Source organism: Pyrgilauda ruficollis, unplaced genomic scaffold, assembly GCF_017590135.1.
Source record: "Pyrgilauda ruficollis isolate IOZ18807 unplaced genomic scaffold, ASM1759013v1 scaffold36, whole genome shotgun sequence".
NCBI lineage: Eukaryota > Metazoa > Chordata > Aves > Passeriformes > Passeridae > Pyrgilauda > Pyrgilauda ruficollis.
In genome coordinates this window covers 2,459,303-2,480,572 of record NW_024525045.1, presented here as the reverse complement: position 1 = coordinate 2,480,572, position 21,270 = coordinate 2,459,303, and the positions used below count along the sequence as shown (strand labels likewise).

Genomic DNA, 21,270 nt, shown 5'->3' with positions numbered 1-21,270 from the left:
GCCTTCTCTGCAGAGTTCCAGTGAGGGCTGTGGGTTTGCACAAGAACACAGTGCAAGGCCCAGTGCTTACTGCTCTCTACCCTAAGGTTTCCTTTGGATCTTTATCCCTGACTTTGGGCTTGAGCTTGTTCCTAGTAGGATTTTTTTTGTTGTAGATTCTATCTGCATTTATTCTGTTTTAGATAAAATAGCATGGATACAGGAATGAAAGTGTTGGGAATAAAGGCTAAATCCAATATATTACGTTTATTTTAACAAACTTATCAAAGCTGCTCTGGCATTTTCCATTTACAAGGGGCAATGTCAGAGTCATAAACCAAATGCATATTTAAAAGCATACCCTAATGTTTTCCTGCAGTCTCACAGATCTGCTGGCTTTGGTTTATGATCAATAAACAAAAATGAGAGAAGAGAGAAGAAGCACAAGAAGAGTCCTACTGAGATCCAGAACCACTGTTACCTCAGAAATGTGCTACCATTTGGCTCATACTGTTGTTTGGATGTAGATTTTTTACTGAATTTATAATTTCAGTCTTAGGGTGCCCTCTGCCATAGATGGGTATGAAAAGAAACAAAAGCAAGAGCAATAGGTATGTTAATGCAAATAAAGACAGGGGAAAAATATGAGTGATGTATCTGTCCAAGATGTGAACTTCAAGAATCTATGAGGTGCCATTTCTCAAGGAAAGAAAAATTTGGAGCAACCATGGCTTACAGGACTTTTAATACCACAATGCCTCTGGTGCATTATGCTTACTAAGCTTGATTATTAGAAATCTGCGATATCAAGATAGATATGATGACATACCCATAAAATAATGGTTTTAAAATCATTGAACTCAAAGTTATAGGTCATTCATGTATTTTACTATTATTAAAAGAACATTAAAGGAGAAAGTTCCATCACATAATAATGCCAGTAAGGGCTTTATACCTTGATGCAACACATCTAGCTTTACTATAAAGGAAGAGAAAGAATTAAAAAAATTAGCTGCTTCTATAATTTGACACTGCTGTGAATAGGTACAGAACCTTGATCAGTTTTAAATGTAAGCACCCTTACAATACCTGAGGTTTCTCCACATTCCTTTCCATATCATGCAGAGATTAAATGATATATTTCAGAGTTCTACAGCCCAGCCCCTCAAATAAGGCCTACAAATTATATTGTGCTTCCTAGTCTAAAACCTGAACACCAGAGAGTTTTGTGACTTTTTGCCAATTTAACTCTGCACAATACCAGCAAGATCAAGGCCTCTCAGCAAAACCCACTCCCATGCAGCACTGCTCCATCACCTCCCCAGCCCAGCCAGACGGAGGCAGCTCAGCTGTCTCTGTGCCCAGCACAGAAATGCCAGGGATGTCAGTGACGCTCAGGCTGAACTGGGAGCAGGGCACTGCTCCTTGCAGTAAGGCTCTGGGCAGGCACAAAGACTCTCTCACTCTGCTCATTCCTTTGCACCTGCATCAGGAATTTTTTCAGAATGTGAGACCTGAAGTGTCTGTGTCATGTTCATAAATATTATTTAAACCTTGAAATGTTAAGGGTTAAAAGGATTTTGCAATTATTTGTTGAATTTTGATTGTGCTAATCACACAGACAAACAGAATTTTCACACCATGTCAGCCTGGAAATACATAATCCATTTCTGAGTAGCAAATACTTTCTTTAGTTAGGCAAATTTTGACACAGATCTAGAAACTCTTCCCTAAGCAGGTCTGGAAATAAACCAGAATATTTTGCCTCTCTGCTTTTTTTCCTTCCTCTTTTTCTGCAGAAGCAGTTTAGTCACACCCAGGCTCAATTCACACATAGTTCCAGACTGAGGCTTTTCATGTGATCTTCAACTACAAATTTCACTTAGCCTTTGAAATGACTCCAGTTACTTTCCATACATGCCACAAAGTATCTCTTCATATGGCCTCTGAGATTTAAAGTCCTTCCTTTAATGTTAGAGATCTGCTCTTTTCTAGAAGAAATTCCAGTTAGAAGCATGGAATTTCAATTGAGAGAATGGTCTTATTTCTCAGGACAGGTGGTTAAAGCTATGAAGTGTTCATGCTTAAACCAGTCATTGGCCAGAAATGAAGGACACAATTTTCTCAATGCCTGGGACAGTTCTTGGCTATCCATGGGTTTTACCTTTTTCATCTCAGCACTCCATGAGAAGGAATTATTTTATCTGCTACACCAGTTCCTAAGAATATGAACCATGCAGGCTCTGCAATTCTTTTTACAGTTTAGTTTTTAATTGAAAGAAATACCAAGCATGTGATAATAGCAGAAGGCTCACTTACCCTATGACAATGCAGGAGATGGCAGTTCCCAAAAAGGCGTAGGTTAAAATTGATCCTAAGTTACGGAAAAAATGTCTCTGGGGAGGAAAGTTTGAAGGAAAGTCCTTTGTCATATAGTAAATAAAAAAAACACATTCAGACCAAGTAGAAACACATCTAGAAGTGCCATTTGTTACAACACATTTCTCATACAGAAGATGGAGCAATATTGGCTACCTCAGTTATTTTGGAAATTATGACTTAAAGACGTTCAATTTTTTTCTCCTGGTGGAATGCCATCAAAATTCCCTCTTTTTTTATGTATCTGGCCAAATGTTTCAGGATCATGGCACACTGGAAGTACCTGATGCAAATGGTATCATGACCCCATCTCTTGAACACAGTCCTGATCAGGCAGGATATGAATCACAGGCTGTTCCTGCCTGCAGCTCACAGCACTCAAAGTGGTCTCTTCTGAAAACAGGGAGGCCTAAGTGCTATAAACTCTACAATCAGATATTTGCACAGGGACAGAAAGAGAGCAGAATGAGGTCCATGAATCATTCATTTTAATCCATTCCTGCCAAGTCCTCCCCAGGCAATGAAATTGTTAGCTGACTGTCCTCTGTCACTGCCTGTTGGGTCTACAGAGCAGCAGCCACACTCACACCCTTCTGTCACAAAAAGAAAAGACACATACCTTCTTCAAACTATATCCAGCATGAAATATAATGGGTGGCAGCAAAATGTTGAAGAAGATGGAAGGATCAAAGGTCATCTGCTAGGAAGGACAAAAGAAAGGGTAAGGACAAATAAAGTAGCATTTAATTTGATATCATAGTTTTTTAATTGTATCTTCTTATCAGGAGTGATCTCAGGCTCACCTCCACTGTCTGTGGGATTGTTCTGAGTTGGTTTTTTGCAAGTATAAATGTGCAGTTCCTTACAGTTTATAGATGCAGATTACTATTTGAAAAGTAGCTCTTCAACTAGGAAATCAGTTGTGCTATGTTACAGGGAACACATAAAAGCAGCTTTACCTGTGACAGCAGCTGCCCTGCCAGACATCAAGCTTGACAGTCCCATGACGTAACTCCTGGTTCACATGTCAGGAAAGACACATCAGCAGTGCTGTGCCTCAATTCCCCATGTACAAAGGGTGATAAAAGGCCTACATCACCAAAACCAATGTAACATTTCCTTTGAAGGAAATTATTTATAAAATAGCCATTAGAAGTTTTAAAGCAATGCTAGGATGAGGAAGTGCACTGATCAGATTGGCCTTCAACTTCTGGCACAGAGAAAGACCAAGGACATTGCTCAGCCATTGCAATTCAATAGAATAGAATAGAATTCTCTTTAAAATTACAGCATTGCTGGAGGGGAAAAAAACCAACCCAACTTAAATAAGCGTGTGTACTCTTAGTGTTCTCTCAGTGGGCTATATTATACCAACACTTATAAGAGACAGGAGGAAATTAGTGCAAGGCTTGCAGCTCCTTTGTTCAGATGAAGTGATATTTTAAGGTTACAGTATTATAGATTATTTTCCTTCAAAAGAGTAAGACCTGCCTACAAAATTACTTTTGCTTTCTTGCTAACAGACAGTTTGATTCAATAAACAGGAAGTGAGAGCTGAGACTTTTTTCCGTCCTTCTCACTTTGAATTATAAAGCTAAAAAGTCTAGCTAAATAACCTGCCAGCCACATTAGCTGTGCAGGCACCATCACTGAAAACTTGATGAAAAAAGAATTTTCTTAATTTATGAACTAACATTCTTAAATGTTAATTTTGGAATTAATTCAGCCAGATGTGTTAAAATATCTTTTCTGTGGGCATCAGAAATCCTGACTGCATGGTTTATTATTCAAAGTCATGTTCTGAAGAATACATGTTTGTAAGTCATGGCACAATCTATTCTCTCTGATAAAAGGCACTAAGTAACACTTTTAGTGCAGTCAAAAGGGAATTACAGTTGTACAAAACCCAGAGCGTGGTGTGATCATGCTTTCTGTGTTTTACATTAGTGCTTTTGCCAGTCAGGAAGGCTGCCAGGCATTGTTATTGTCTCCTAAATACAGCTGAATTCATCCCCCTTTCCTTTTTTTATTTATTTTCTTTTCAAGAGGGCATCTGCCAGGTAATTTTAAAGGAAAAAAAGTGAAAATCCAGGCAGATTGAGGTCTCTCCAATAATTTAGAGGAACTACAATTCAAGTTGAGACCTTAAGAGCCTTCCAGCAAAGTGAGACTATAGAAAGAAGACTGGGCAGTTCCCTGTAAGGGCAAGAGAAATTTCTGTGCAAGTCATTGCTCCTCCTCTCTCCTAAGTCAGCTCCAGAGCCAGGTCTGATGAAGAGGATCAAATGTAATGGATTAGTGCACGTGCCCTGGAAATGAAACACACACTTTGGCTAAGACAAAGCTGCAACTGCAACCAGCTAGCAGGAAAAAAAATGGAGATTCAGCAAAACTTGATTAGTCTGACTGCCACAGTATTTTCCTGTCTCCACCCACCACAACTCTAATGGTCCTTGACAGTCTGCTTCTTTCTGAGAAGGGCAGGTCTGGCAGTAACAGCAGACAGGCACACAATGGTGCTGCATCAGCAAGAAATTTGAGCAGATGGTTAAATCCTAATTCTGCTGAGCTCCACAGTGTACATTCTAAGCATAACTTAAAAGTTTTCCCAATGATAACTCTGTAATACACAGGATCATGCATTACTGTGCTAGACAAACAATAATACTAGGGAAAAAGCAAAACAATACATTGCAATATTATAAAAAGTAATTGGTAAGGGCTTAGGAGTTTCATGTCAATATACAATGCTTTTGAGCACAAAATCCAGGTTTTAAAAAGTGGTTCTGCACTTCTATGTTCTTCAAATGGCTGCCATTAAAAAAAAAAAAAAAAAAAAAAAAAATAGTGATTCGCCAGTGTATTTGCCAAGAAGCAAATATTACATGGGCAGGGAAAGACTATACTAAAAAAGTGAAATATTTTTTATGTACTGGAAAAAAGAAAAAGCCATGATATTGTGAAAGACTGCAAATTTTCTCCCACACTTCCCTTTTTACATCCAGCCTGAATTGTCCTAATGCTGTCTCCCTACTGAGGATCACTGCAGGAGTGGAAGAATGTATGAGAGTGCTGTGATGAATTTAAGTGTACATTAAGTACATGTAAAAGTTTGTGTTTTGCAAAATGTTTAGAGTTTGCAATTTCCTGTGCTATCCACACAAGGTAACCTCCCCTTGCATTATCATGCCAGAGCAAGTCACTTTGAAGACAGAGGAAAAAGTAAAGATATCAGTGGTGTTTATAAAGGTTTAGTGGCAATGAGTCCAAGTTAACAGCTGTGTCTGCAGTGGACTCAGTGTCTGCAGGAGCTGGGACTGTCACTTGAAAGAGCTCAGGCAACCATTCTGTGAGTGCACAGTCAGCTTGGAGCTAAATGATGGGCAGGGTTCTACCACACTTCTTTTCCTTTACTGTTCTTCTTCCCCGCCCTAAATTCAGAATAGACTCTCTATCTCGTTTTAACTTGAAGCTTGTTTTCCTCTCTCAAGCATGACAATAAAATAAATATCTTACAGAGTTTAGAGCAAAAATAAGATAGGTTTTACCTTTTGAAGCATTGCATTGCCCTGGTGACCATTGACATTGTGGTGGCTGATTTCTCTTTTGTATTGATATTCGTAGACCTGATTAGTTATATTAATAAGCAGAGTGGATGGCCCAGATTTCAGTTTTTCACATTCATAAACAGTACCACTTTCAACATCTGGTGATTTTGTCACATATCGTATAATTAATCCCATTACAAGGCCTGGAGAGTAAAAAAAAAAAAGAAAAATTAAAGATATTCAAGTACTTTTAAGTATTTGATGCCACACATTTAGAGAAAAATTAGCTCTGCCAAAACTAGGATACCTTCTCAGTGTTTCTACATTTACAGAACTTCTCTCAACACCTTATGGATGACCACAAAATATTCTTCCAAAATGGTCATTTCATTAGACTGCAGATGTTGGTTTGACATGTGCACAGTCATACTCCTATTTTTGTGATCCATTTTCTGGCATAATAATTAACTGAGTTTCTCATCCCCTGCATTTTCAATAGTTATTTAGAGCAGGGAGATGTCTGCACAACTCATGTGCTGAGCTGAGCATATAAACATCAGCTGTGCTGTTGGGTATTTTACACACTTCATTTGTGGAGACACATCCTGAGGCACGTTCTGCTTTTTGTAGAAGACTGAATTAACATAGAAAAATAAAGTCAGGAAGAAGGGAAGGAATAATAAGACTATCTACAATTTAGGGCTCTTACAGATATTTTGTTTCCCTTTACATTTAACAGAAAGGAAAATGTACTTCTGGACAGGATGGCTCTTTCTGTTGGCTCTAGTGGGAGGCTGCATGTTTACTTTAGGAGAGGTGCTATTTAGCTAGATAACATTACTGAGATTATTTCCACCCTCAGAGACTTTGATTTGGTTTCCAATTTAATTTCCATACTTCTTTTATGTCATGTATGCTTTCAGTCCCATGTATAGATTGAACAGCTTTACAGTTACTAACTATTAACACAATCATAAAATGCTAAGAATGCTCAGATGAAATACTGGGGGAAGACACCTAAACATCTAGATAGATATACTTACTATAAAAAGACAAGAAAAAAATTAAATTACATGAAATATCAGAGAAGCATCTCCAGTTTCAGTTTGAGCCCATCATCAGAAGGGGATACAAGGGATCACAAGCACCTTGAGAATCCTTGTTATTGTCACATCTTCTCCTGCCAGAGACTTTTGGAACTGCAGATTCCTGGCATAGCTGTAAGTCAAGTTTGTAGCTTCTTGGAGTGATGCTGAGTAAGAGCTGTAATGGCTGTTTTAGTGTGTGCAGGCATTTGTGCTTGTTTAGAATCTATTGTTTAGTGTGGTTGCTTTTCCTTTCTGTAAATGATAGAGGATTTCAATAAGTTGTGGAAAATCCCAAGACCTCTCTCAAGTTACACAGCATTCATGCAATAAATCAGATGATAAATCTAGCTGTAATAAAAGACAGAATTCCTCAAAATGTTAGGGGAAGGTATGTATATGCAAAGGGAAACAAGCACTGCATGTGCCACTATGAAATATGACTTCCACAGTGCTCAGCCCAGATGTCCAAAATCATGAGTCAGAAACCAGGAAACCATTCATTAGTAGAAACTGTCTGGATTTTCAGCTTATTTTTATTAGGTTATCTCTAGAAGAATCACATAATTAATTTTTAAATTCAATTTCAAATACGTTAAAAATGCAACTTAATTTGATACACTTGATGTTTTTCATTCTCTGGAGCAGAAAACATACAGGTTTCCTTTTACCATTTTTGTCCTTAAGACTCAATGTTTTAAACTACTATTACCAGGTATTACTTAACCTGCTCAGGTAACAGAAGTATTTTGTAGACATTCACCAAGGCCTGTGCGAGGACACTGGCAGAAAAAGACTATTCAAAAGTGTTTTAAGCACATTTATTTAAATGCAGCATTGAAACAGAAAAGGCTGTCACTAATGTTACAGATTTTTTTAAAAAGTCTCAACTGTCCTTTCAAGTGGGATCTTGCAGCAAAATCTCTAACTACAGCTCAGTCATATTTTAACTGAAGGCAATGCAGGTCTCCAGGTTCTTCAGTGGAAGCAGGATAAAATTGCTAATTACAGATGTGACCTTTGGTGGGATTTTTTAGTGTCAAACTCCTGAGCTAAACAGGACTGTTCTTTCCCCAGGATTTCATCTAGTCAGCTGTTAAATGCTTTTTGTAGTAATAACACTCAGGGAGGCAGCTTTAGTCATTACTTGATTTTTCCAAATATTTAAGGTTTTCTTTCGAATTTCTTTGTCTCAAGAATGATGTTCCTCTCTTCACCTCACCACTACAAAATTTCAGTTTCTGCCTTAATTGTGGTTTTCCTATGTCTCTTCTGAGTCCCAACAAGCTTTCTTCATTGTGAATGTTGTAATAAGGAAGACACTGAAATAGTCTGTTTTATGGAGGTTCAGAGATTTCTCTTTCTGGCACCTGTTCCATCCATTTCTACCTGTGAGAAATAGAGATACTCAGAACACACCAGCAGAAGGCAAATTAAATTATTTCACACAAGTGGCATACTGGATTTAGAAGGTACAAGAATCAGAGTGTTCATCATTAGACACCTCCACCAAAGCTGAATCCAGGACTGATTGTGCCTCACTTCCAAACTGAATGGGGTCCTCAGAAGGGGCTGCAGAGGGTTACAGTGAGTTGGCTTTCCCTCTGCACACCTGTCAAAACCTGTCCCCTCCAAACCTGGTGAAACACCTCTAACCACTGCAACCCAAAGCCATTTTATGTGAGCACCACAATGGCTCTTCTGTCACTCAGCCTTTTTATGTTTTCCTTCCAGTCTGATCAACTAATGCCATGGAGCACAGCATTGAAGGCTGGTACATCTGCAACCAGCCTCACCTTCACCGAGGGGGTGCCACCCACTCCCTAGGGATGACAATTACTCAAGCTGAGAACAATTTCCATTTAAATTTGGTAATTAACCTCCCATAGAAAAGGCACAGCTTGATTTGCTGCTGGGTTGGGGGTTTTTGTTGTTGAAGTTCAGGCCTGGCTGTCTACTTGCCAGAGTGCTTTAGCCTCTTACTCAGAGCTGGGTGGTGGTACCTCTGTGTGAGCCCGAAACCTGAGTTCTGGGGACAATGAGCAATTTGGAGACTTGCACTCAGTTTGTCACTGCACAGCTCTGGGTTATTGCTGCACTCATGTGAAGGGCCCTGACTTACATGGGGGATTTGCTGCCTAATGGTTTATGGCTGAGGCATTTCAAGGTATCTGGCTTGGCAGGAGGTGGCTGCAGGCGCTTTGGTGTTCTGCTGGCTCATTGTGTCTTCTCCAGCACCAAGAGGTCACATCCTGGGGCTGGTGTCACGAGGGCTCACCTGCTCTGATCCCAGGCAGGTGGCTTTGTTTTCATCAGTGCTGGTGTAGATCATCTCCCACGCTATTCCTGAGTGTGCTCGTGTATAGGAAACTCTTTCATACCCACCTGTCTCCCTGGTATACAGAAATCAGGAATTAAGTTGAGTTTACTATCAGTGGTCTGTTTATCAAACCCAACTACAATGTGAAGAGAAACTTGCCCTCTGAGACTCAGGAAAACCAAGAAATGAATGAATGAACAGGTAAGTCTGTATTCTTCCTTGTTGTTTGTGAGTGATTTCTCAGTTTGGTCTCAAAACAAACAAGACAATTTGAGTCTTTAAATACTTTCAAGCTAAATGCCTTGCTACATATATATATATATATATATATATTTATATATATATATATACACACTTTGTAAAATAATGTTGAATTAATTCTTGTGAATTAATTCTGCATTATTCAAATTTTTTTTAAAATTTTCTTACTTTGTAGAAAGATTTAAAAATTGAATATAGCTATACTTATTGTTGGTCCATTGCTTTGGTAAAAAAAAAATAATACACCTCACTTATTTAAGTTTCTAAATAGATAGTATGGTTGGGATTTTTTTCTAGCTGGAACTATTCAGCCTAAAACTGAATTCTGCTACCGAGCATATTAAAAAAAAAAAAAAAAGCCATCCCCCCCACCCCCCCCATTTGTTCTCTACTTTAAATAGCACTTTCTATCAGGCTGTGTTCCGTTTGTGGCTGTTCAGCATTTTGCAGTAACTGTAAAACTTCCTGGGTTTGTCTTTCTATGTTTGTTTTTTCCCCCAGTGTTCCTCTCACTTTGCCTTCCCTGTCCTCGCCACTGCTACTCCCCTGAGGGAATGTCCTGTGGCACACTCTGCAATAGGTGCCCAGATCCTGTCACTTGAAGCCAGTTTATCAGTGCATTGTATTGCTATTCACATATCTAATAAATAGCTCAGTGGGCTGGAGCAAAGCAAGCTGTAAGGACTGGGGCCTCTTTTTGTGCAGAAAACGTAGAATTTAGAACTGTTTGGAAAGGGAAGTTGAAATTAAGTGAGGGCAGGACGTGTCCCACTGTCAGTGCTTGGTGTCATGAAGATCTTCTCCCAAAGTTGCTGCCAGTTACCTGACAATCTCTCTTATGACCTCTGAAATTTCACTCTCTTTTCAAAATTGTCATTCCATGGTGTTAAAGATAACTACACCCATAGCCAAAATTTTGAAGGATAAGAAGGGCATTGCTAGCTTTTTAGCTCCTAGAGATAAGCTTTTTTTTCCTGTTTGAAGACTGCCATAAATAATGCAAAACTAAAGAGATAGTTTATTTACAATCATGAGGAATGTTTTAATAATTCAAAAGCTCTGTCCTGCTGGAGCACTCATCTCTTAACCAATCCAAAGAATATGAGCAGGTTGTCCTCATGATGTGCAGAGTATGTTCTGGGCAGGCAGCAAAACAGAAGCAAATGATGAATAAAACTCTTAATTCCATACTTTTTTTTTTTTTTTTGTTGTTGTATTCTCCCATATTTCATTTCTGGTTTTGCTTTTGTCTGAATCTTCAGAAAATGCCATCAGTTGCACATGGCAAACAGCACAATAGTGGGAAGGAAGGTATTGCAGTAGAGGCATCCATCTTAACCAGTTTGGGTATTGCACTGGTAGAGGATGTGGTGAGCACAGAATGTGTCAGAACAGGCTGGGACTCAGGTAGTGACTGAGCTGTTGATTTCTGTCTTCCATGTTGACAGTTTGCCCTCCTGCATGTATCTCATGGCAGCAGCCATGGCAGTAGGGTCTCAGTGAAACAGCATGGACAGAGTGCCAAGAGAAGTCATTACACGTGTGTGTGCCATTAAACCAGAGAGTACTTGGGGGACAAGGCGGAAAGTTCTGCGTGAGAGTGAAATGCAACATGGCAAAAGTTCATCAAAGATTAGAACTAGACAGGCAAGCTAAAGTTACCCTACAATGACAGCATTGAGAGCAAACTTGAGACACATTCTTTAGTGTGCGTTTCAAAGGCACAGAGCAAAGCCAAAAGAAAGCTCTGAACATCATTTAAACTTTATTAGACAACTTGCTTGTATCCACAAGGCTGCTCAGACTAACAGCTTTGAATGCTGGAAAAACCCAAGCAGGCTGTTTTTGTAACCAGTTAACTCCCCAGCTCTCCTGCCTGAGCACCAGGAGCAGAATGCACATGCTGGGGATAACCAGCTCGTCACTGCTGCTCCCCTACCAAGGCAGCCTCTGGCTACTTCAGGAGAGATGCTGTCACATCATTATTCTACCCCACACTTAGGGAGCTGATGACATTTAATTCAGCACATTTCTGAGCTTTGTCAGCACTTGATCTCAAGTGCCTCATCATAAATATGCAACTAGTCCAGTGTTATGCTGGCACTTGAATTTATACTCACCATAAAGCATAGCTCCTCCAGTTTCATGCAGAAAGCGGAATCGATGGTTTTTAAACAACCAAATTGTTAATATTGTAAGAATGAGTAGAAAGTTAAAGATTAGCAGCTCCACAGCTCCCTGATGATAAAAGTGATCTTCATCTTTCACTGATACATATTTCTTCAACTTCTCCATTTCATTCCGTTTATAGAAACTTTGTGAAAAATAAAAGAAGGAAAAAAAAAACTCCCAGGAAGGAAAGTGTTGTCACCTTTAGCACAAAAACTCTAGACACTACAGAAATTCACAGCAAGCACATCTGTTTCATTTGCAGCCTCATGGTGAAGTGCCCCAGCTCAGAATTCAGCTGGATTCTAGTTACAGCTTCCTGTTTCTCTCTTAAAGCTGCCCTGTCTCATTTTTAATGGTACGATTGTGTCGCTGGACTGCGCTTGCTCTGGCTGTGGATGCACAAATTGCCTCCAGGGCTCAGACTCTCCATTTCTAAAATTCTGTTGTAAAACTCAGCATGTCCTTGTCATGTTTTCTTCCTGTAGTTTACAGCCCAATCTGAATTCCAGGAGTCCTGTTTTGTTTTCACAGTTTAAGATGGAAAAAATAATGTAAAAAAAAAAATGGCATAACAACCTTTATTACATTTTGGAAGTTTAAGAACCTTTCCTCTTTCCCACTTCCCCATGTTTAAATGTAAATGACAGAATAAAGGTGGCACTTTACTGTGGTGCAAAGATAGAAGAAAACATATCAATGGGTAAGGATTTCAAGATTTAGGCACTTGTATTGATCCTGCCAGAAGACAGATCTCTATAAAAGCAAGGGTCCACTTACCTGGAATTAGAAGTACTTAAACCCCCCTACTGAACTGAATAAAATGCAGTGGAATATACTTTTCATCATTTCTGCTTGTTTGCACGTTTTGATTTGTTCAATTCATTATTCCATTACACCAGAAAAACAGTAGAAAAACTCTATGTATAGCAAATACTCCTGGACTTTTCTGTCTATGGTCAAGGCTGCAATCAATTTATATACAGAGAATTTCAAACAAGCTCTAATCTTCATCAGAAAAAACAGCAACTCTACTGCTCATTATAAAAAAATAATTTTCTCATTATTAGATGTTAAATTCTCATGACTTGTTTTTAAAAACACATCTTGGAGCTAACTAATCTTTACAAAATCCATTCCAAGTCAGGCAGGTGGCAAAGGTGAATAACCCAGGAATACCCAGCTGTCCATAGGCTCAGCTCATAATAGTGTTCCCAGGGAGGTACTGTTTCTTCAATCAATCTAAATACTTTGTTCTTGATAATCAATCAGTTCTGTCCTCTGCATAAGCAAACTTCACCCCCTTTACAGGTTTCCCCTTTTTTCTTTCACTTTAAGAAAATTATTTTCCTCCTAGTTCTTTTTTAATTAATGCTTTTCCTTTGCTTACCAGATAGTTCTTCAATCTCTATCAGTGGTTTCACTTTGTTCTCTACATGTTTCACTATTTTCTCTCCTTTGTGTTTCCCTCATTTTCTCTTTCTTTTTGTAGGTTTACCTTATAATTTGCAAACACAATCAGGGTTCTTTAAGTCAAAATTGTATTTCTCAACTAATTTTCAAGGGACCCTCTGTGAGATTCAAAGCTGGCTGAAACCAGGGTACACCTCCCAAACTAATGAACTGCAAGTCAATTTTAAGCAAGGGTAACGATGCTGACTGGTATTTTTTGAGAATTATTCAATACTATATTTTGAATTAAAAAAATAATGTAAGGGAATTGGGTGTAGCAATTTCATTATACAAGTAATGCAACTGTTTTAAAAAAATGTTAGTCACATAGCCAAGGCTTATATCATAGAGGAGAAAAAATAAAAATAAAGGCTTGATATGGTTTTCACAGTCACAATTTGGAAATGACAGTGACCTCAATTTTGTGGTCTGGTCATCCATCTCCAATGTGGAAGTACCAAAAGCAAGCAAAAAAAATCAATTTAAAATAGCCACATTCAGTTTCTTTTGCAATAAAACCCAAAGATTTGTTTATTATGAAAGCCAGTTCTTTTCCACCCTGTGAAATAAGTAATTTGCAGGCACTTACAATAAAATCAATGGAGAAGCAGCCCAAAACAGTGAAAGAAGGTAATTTTATTCTGAAAATCCCAGTGATTGGACTATTCACTTCAGATTTGGGAGACCAGGCTCAAGTTTTTATTTTAATTTACCTGAACTCATATTTTTCACTAAATAACAAGGAATTCCTGAGTCTTACTGCTAGAGCAGGTGAGATATTAAATATTTGAAACACGTAAATGTTAATTTCCCAAGCTGCCTTTTCTCTTTTGCACAATAGGGTTATGATTCTGCCCTATCTCACAAGATAATGTGATACATGTTTGTGAAGCAATCACACATTACAGCAATTTGCACCAGATCAGAGCTTCAATGAGAAGAGATTTTCAGGTTTTGTATCAGGCTTGCAGGTGTTGGACTTGGGGCTTAAATTCTGCCAAAGCTCCTTATATAATTTTGGGAACGTCTGGTTCTAAACAGCACTCACCATGTTACAGGACTGGGGTTTCAGATGTTGCTTTCCTCTCAGAGGTGTGAGACAGTTTCAGATCAGCTTTCCAGACCCAGCCACTCATAGTTGCAGCTTCTGAGGAATCCAGAATTGAGACCTAAAACCTGTTGTTTTTCTTTGCATTCTCAACCATTGTATTCATTATTATGATACACTGAAATATGCCAAAGATATGATGATTAAGGCAGAATAACTGTTGCAAGATGTTTGTAAGTGATAATTTTATCCATGCATTGTTGGGGGAAATATATTGGAATGAAGTAGAGCAGGACCTTAGGAATGCTTTTTGCTCTTAATAATCTGGTGTCATTTGGTAAGTATAGGCTACTTAGAGGGGTGCCTCAAATGTTCAGAGTCGTACCAGGAGAAGAGCTAATGTGACATCTGTGGGTGATAGAAGAGCCTGTATGAAATGTTTCCATCTGTTAGTTTTGTTACACCCTGTCCTGACTGGTATGGCTGTATTATTGTTCTCTGTATGCCATGTGATTTTATTAGAGGTACACAGAGCCAGAAACCTCTTGAGATAAATTAAGCCAAATCACCTCTCCAGTGTTTCTTTACCAAATTTTTGTTATGTACAGTTTTGTAAAGAATGATGAGTCTGAGTAGATTAGGAGCAGCTCTATTGAGAAAAGAGACCTACCTATGGAAAATACACAGAAAAACAGTAAGGACTCAGAAAACCTTATCTGGGTTTCCAATAAGGTCTCACTTGAAAAACTGTTGGCAATGTGACCGGTTAATGGGTTTTTTTTGTGCTCAGGTCTTTCCACATTATTTCAGGTAAACCTATTTTTAGGGGTATCCAGGCCCTGCAGCAATTTCCCTTCCTAAAATGGAATAACTTCTCTCCAAGTTTTGGTTGGTTTGCAGGTTAAATAGGAAAACAGTCTGTTGCAACAGCTGCATCATATTTCCAATATTGATAACAGATGATAAATTAAGAAGGAAGGGAACTTGGTAAAACAGAAAAGTACATTTTGGCTTTAAGAACAGGCTACTAGGTGAATAAAGAAGTTTTCATGGGGAAGATATTTTGAATATTACTTAATAGGTGAAAGAGACAAAACAAGATTTGTGGAAGGCAGTATGTCAAGTAATTCTCATAACACTGTGTTCTTATTACAAATAGTATTTGCTTCATCTCCTCTGGCATGTAATTTTAATGAACAAGAGGTAGTGGTCCTACTTATTTTCTGTGTGCACCTTATCAATTATATGGATTTCACAGAACAATAGTCCTTAGCTTGGCAGATGTAGAAGTCTGCTCTAATAGAAACTATCAAGATGGAATTGAAAGCAAGAGGAGTCTTGTAACTCAGTAGAGGGATTCTCACCTTGGAAGATATAAAGTCAGAAAAGGATCATAATGTAAAGGTGGTAATAAATCATAGTTAGAGGGAATTCCAAGCAAAGATATTATGCTTTAGCACCACTGGCAATTCTGCAAGCATAAGAAAAATACAGACAAGAGTAAAAGCAAACATTGAAAACAAGTGCTCCTGTATATATAATTAAAAGACCAAGCCAAACCAACTCTGAAACTGGGAAATCAACCACTTTGTGAGCACACAGATAAAAAGTGTTCTGTCACAGCTCGCTTGCCTAAAATCCCCAGACAGACTGGAACAGGATTAGTGGGATCACAAGTGGTTATCCTTCTCTAATCCATTCCAGCCAAGAAGATCTGCCTTGCTGGCTCCTGCTCTGATACACAACTGCCCAGGAAATACTGTGGGCTAAGGCCACTTAAGGCCACTAAGCCCACACTGGTGGGCTAAGCATTGTTTATGGCTGGCAGGCCTCTGTGCATTTGAAAATTTCTTCTTCTGCTGCTTAAAATAGTCTTCCTATGAAACCAGTTTATTTGCTCGTTGCTGTTGATCTTGTTCTCTCTTTTTTCTGAGGTCAGACTCTGTTTTTCTTATTTGATGTTGCTGGTATTCAATCTACATGGGGCACAGAGCCTCTAAAGACAGAAATAAATCCACATAATCTATGTATCTTTATGTTACAGCTATTACACTTAGCTGAAAAATAGCTTTAAAAATAATTTCTGCTCACTGGAATACAGCTTTCTATCCAGAAGGTGAAATCTGGTTTGGTTTTTTTTCTCCCTCCTTGGTTCAGAGCCTGTTTTACTGTTTTATTAAAATAGTGTACTAATTATGATGAATATACATTGAATTGAGTGGAACTGGACTTTTCATGTCCCAAGACTTGTGATCCTTCTGCTCATATGTCACTGTCCAGAGGCATTTTCTCAACACAGGAAAATCTTTTCTCCCCTTAGAGAATGAGTAAAGTTGATGCACTCTGTGATGTAACAACCTGCTCATCATGCTGGAATCTGCCTTCAGAGACCAAATTCAGTTTAGACAGACCTGAAATGCTCATGTGTGCTTTTCTCACTGATAAGACAGAAATGCCAGCATGTCTGAAGAAATAAAAGCTTCAAAAGACAGGAAGTGCTTTGGTTCTATGGGTTGTTACAGGAGAGTTAATCTGTTCCAGTTTAGAAAGTTTCTGCCAACAGGTTCAGTACTAAATGACTTACAAAGTTATGGAAAACTGATATTGCCTGTTTATGAAGTCTAAATTAATCCACACCATTGACTGTCAGGATTATGAAGGAAGTATTTCCAAGTTTACTTCTGTGGGTTTAATGCTCATTTTCAGCTTGAACTGCTGCCCTGTGGTAGTATTTTTGTTTTTTTAATAAACCAAAAAACAATCTAGATAATTTTTATCATTACAACTTTAAGTTAAATCTTTCTAAATTACAGTTTCCTGGTGGAGGACTACTTTGGGGAGCTGACTCATGTTCAGCTCTTAGAACTGTGGACTTGTGCATATACACTGGTTTAAGTTTGGTTTCCTATAAAAGCAGGCAATCCATCAGTCTCAGACTATGCTACAAGCTGGAATGTGTGTGCTAAAAACGAGGGCAAAAAGGTCATTGAATTCCTTTGTCTTTTCCATGTCCTTTGTCAGTAGTTTCTCTGCCCCACTGAGCCTGGGTGTACACTTGCAGGAGCCACTTTTGCTGCCCTTTTCCTTCTATCCCTGCCTTACAGCTCTGTGCCAGCGTTTCTCTGTGTGCTCAGGCAAGCTCTCTGTATTCCTCCTGGCTTACCTGTTTCTGCTTCCATTTCTCCACTTCCTTTTCCTGTTTGAGCTCAGCCAGGTGTTCCTTCATCCACACCAGCTTTCTGCCAGGTTTGATTGACTTTGTGCGTGTTGGGAGGTCCTTGTTGTTTGAAGCAGCTCTCACAATCTCTCCTGGGCTGATGATGTTAATGCCCCAGGCTTCCATATCGATGGTGATCCCACATCACTGATTCAACTGTGTTGAGTAAACAGCAACTACATAAAAAAAACTGCAGAATTCAGGATGGCCACACCACAGCAGTGAACATCCTGACTGTCATTGCCATTTAAGCCTTAAAAAACCCCCAACAAAACCACAAAACTCCCACCAAACTCAACCTCCCCTCCCCCCAAACACCTAAAGGCTGCCTGAAAAAGTCTTTTGGTACAGTGCTTTTTGTTTTACTCAGGTTCATTGTTCATCATTGTGTCATTTGGTGACTTCTGTTTCAGATACAAATTATATTACATTGCATTGTGTTGTAACAAAATGCTAGTAAGGAATGCAGGAACAAACCCCTGATTTAACTGCCTTGCTGAGAAGGGCTGCTCTTTTCCAGGAGTCGAATCTGAAAGAACATCCCACTAGAGGGCTCTCGTTACACGTGAAATGGAAATCTGACTCGAGCACTACTCGGTCTTTTATCAATTCTTCCAGGTTAAAGACAGGTTTTGGTTTATTTAAACAAAGCATTGCAGTGCATCAGTATACTGGATTGGATCCCATTTGGAATTCGTACTTTTGTGACTTTATTTTTAGAGGAAGCACGCTGATACCACTGAATTACTTTCAGTTTGTGAATATGAACATTTTGAATGATTCCTAATTAAACTAAACATCTTGACCCAGTTCTTATTTCCATTGGAGCAGTAGGAATCAGATTAGTCTAAAGTTATTGTTTTTATACATTCTGCCAATATCACTAAACTTTTTTGTGGGACTTAGGTTTACATATGCTGGCCTTTCTTATGTGCAGATGACCCTGCTGCCTACCTCAGAGCCTAAAAACGTATTTTACAGAAATAGACCTGTAATTAACACTGCTGTTTCCATCCCTAACAGTATCCAAACAGCATCTGTTCCTTTTTTCATTTCAACACTGTTTAAAAACTTGTGAATAAGTAACATTAAGAACAGTTAATCATCCTTTCCATATAATTGTACCATGCTATCTGCAGCCACGTTTCACGAGAACAGATTGTGTTCTTCCATTTTGAAGACAAACAGGGCTATGTTTGTAAAGGAATGTGGGCACAAGAAATGCAGGCAGGTGCTTTTGAAAATCTTGGTGGACTGTAACTCCTATTTCAGACCTGTACAGTTCTGTACAGTTTGGCCCTGTACTCTTTTGTAGTAAACAATTTTTCTTTAAGAGAATTATGTCCGAAACATAACTCATTTAGATCTGGGAATATCTCTTTGGAGTGCCACAATGCTTTCCTTACCCAGGGCCCTCTCTCATCTCCAGCTGAACCCCTGGCCTGTGCTCTCTCTTCCTTTGCCATTCCCTGCGTATGTTTGGGACAATAATTTCTCTTTACTCTGAGTCGTGTTTTACCCTTATGTTGCTCTTGCTTCTAACCTCCTAATTCACAAACCTCTTTTCTTCCAACTGACAGTTTTCAAATATTTTTCTCTTGTTCTCTGGAAACTCTAGTTGCTATAGAGACACCTGATGATTACAGAGACAGTGACTACCTTTGTTAGAACCTCAGTTGCTATAGCAATGACTGTTGGCTGTGAGTTCAATGAAATCTGCTACATGGTTCATGGCCTTTTACACAGCAATACAGCTTGTAAAAGCTTCTTTTAATTGTTATGCTCAGTAATGAGACTGTGAGCCAAATTCTGTTCTAATTGAAGTCAGTGGGAGTTTTGCCATTAACTTTGACCACAGTTTGATCCTAAACTCCTCTGTCCATAAATAACAAAAGGAATCACTTTCAGCACTGTGGCCAAGAGGGTATGGCTTCATCCAGTCAGTAACAGCTGAACCTGGGAACAAAGCTTTGATGCCTGTGACTGTATTTCAGTAAAGTCTGACTTAAATGATCATCTTTTTTTTTGAATATCGTAGAAATTCTGTGACTAACTAGTCCATTCTCAGATCAAACATATCATAGTCCTTGTGAGGACCTATGTGTATTCTTTTAAACAGAAGAATTGTGAAAGAAAAATGTAATCTCTAAAGTACTTAGACTATTTGTTTTTCTTCTAGCAGAAATGTTTCCCTTTTGTTGCTTTGTGGGAATAGTGACAAGAAAGTAAACATTTTCAAGGGGATATCATCCCTTCATAGAAGAGGTATCTCTACTGAAAAGATAGATATAATGCTGTTCTTCCAAAGAATGTTATTTCTTGGCAGTATCCTTGAATTTTTTTTGACACTATGGGGATGACCTCTGAAGAATGTCTTAAAGTCAACTTGTCTTTGAGCTATTTCTGTTCTATTTAAGGTATCCTGGAGATACTTTCAAAGTCACAGGAATCCCATTCAAGTAGAAGTTGGGGCTGGAAAGAACTGTATTTGATGTGTCCATCCACAAATGTTTGTTTCATTAAGTTATACCCAAATTATCACATATTATGATTGTTGTAGTCATTTGTGTTTTTATCTGGCAGCCTTTTCAGGAACTCATTATTTTTCTCCTCTTTCTCCTCTCTCCTTTACTGTTTCTGTGAAGTTATGGGGAAATTTGCTATGAGTTTGTGTCAGAACATTCTTACCCTTGATCCTGTCTGTAAGGGTTAAGTTACAGGCAAGATTACGAAATGTCTAATTTTCAGCATGCCCAGAATAACAACTCTGACATGCCCACTTCAACAGCTGCTGCAAAATTAAAAACCTAAGAAGTCCTCTTACAGATTTCTACCATGCATATTTTTTGTGACAATCTGCTCATTTTAAGCAGTCATGACTAGATGACAGAAAAATACCTGAAATAAGTGCCATTGATCTCTTTAGGAAGAGCTAGGCCAGAATGAACAGAGTAGAGATTTTCATTTGCTAAGGGAAAAGTAAGAAATGGAGAAACCTTGCCATTACAGCTGAAAAACTCAAGTGGCACCTTGTATCAGCACATATTGTGTATACATTTCTTCGAGAGTCGCTCCCCAGGCACTGTCAGATGCCTACTGAACATCAGGACTCTCTGGTACTCCCATGCTTTTGGTGTGCTCACTGCTCTGTAGCATTTTTTTGTACCCAGACCAAGATACAGAAGGAATCCAGACTCATTTATGTCTCCTTTCCCTTCATATAATTTCCTCAAAAGCTGGCATTTTTTTCTTGCTGCAGCAGTCACTTTGATTTCTCTTTCTTCTGCTCTCCAAAGATAAGCTTTGCAAGACTCCTATGACAAATCATGAAAAAAATCCTTTCTTATGAATTCTGCTCTCCTCTGGTGATCAGTTTCATCTGCTGGTCAAAAACCATTTAGGCATTCCTTTGTTTGTACACAAGCCTGTTGGTCAAAGTGGTTGTTCTTACTGTTTATGATTGCCAGGCTTTCTGTGAGTAGAGGCTCATGAATTGTAAACAATGACCTATTGTGAATCCTGTGCCTTTATCTTCTTGAATTTCTGATTAATTTAGCACAAAAAAATCAGAATGAAAGAATAATTCAGATTTGAAGGGACTTCAAGGGTCTTCTTGCCCAAAGTCTGAGCCAACTAAGATGGGCTCCAAGATGCTCAGTGTCTCGCTGGGGTTTTTCTTTCTGGGTATTTCATTGCAGGTATAAGAGAGAGAAATAAAAAAAGTACTGCATTCAGTAATGTTAGAATTTTGAGTTATATACAAAAAAAAATTTTTATAATGTAGAGATGAAATTCAAAAGTCATACATAAAC

The 21,270-nt window shown here is 38.6% G+C and overlaps 1 protein-coding gene across 2 annotated transcripts in view; it reads right to left on the bottom strand.

The window, feature by feature from the left end:
• Positions 1-12,036, bottom strand: part of SLC9A9 (solute carrier family 9 member A9) — a 177,959-nt gene extending 165,923 nt beyond the window's left edge. The window contains exons 1-4 of one of the 2 annotated variants that reach the window (XM_041475797.1): positions 11,693-12,036; positions 5,907-6,109; positions 2,978-3,055; positions 2,299-2,375 (exon numbers count right to left, since the gene is read on the bottom strand). In XM_041475797.1, coding sequence (XP_041331731.1) covers positions 2,299-2,375; positions 2,978-3,055; positions 5,907-6,109; positions 11,693-11,867 — 533 coding nt within the window. In that variant the 5' untranslated portion in view covers positions 11,868-12,036. Of the gene's footprint in view, positions 1-2,298; positions 2,376-2,977; positions 3,059-5,906; positions 6,110-11,692 lie in introns of both variants that reach the window. The other variant, XM_041475796.1, reaches the window with a different exon arrangement.
• Positions 12,037-21,270: the final 9,234 nt, after the last annotated feature.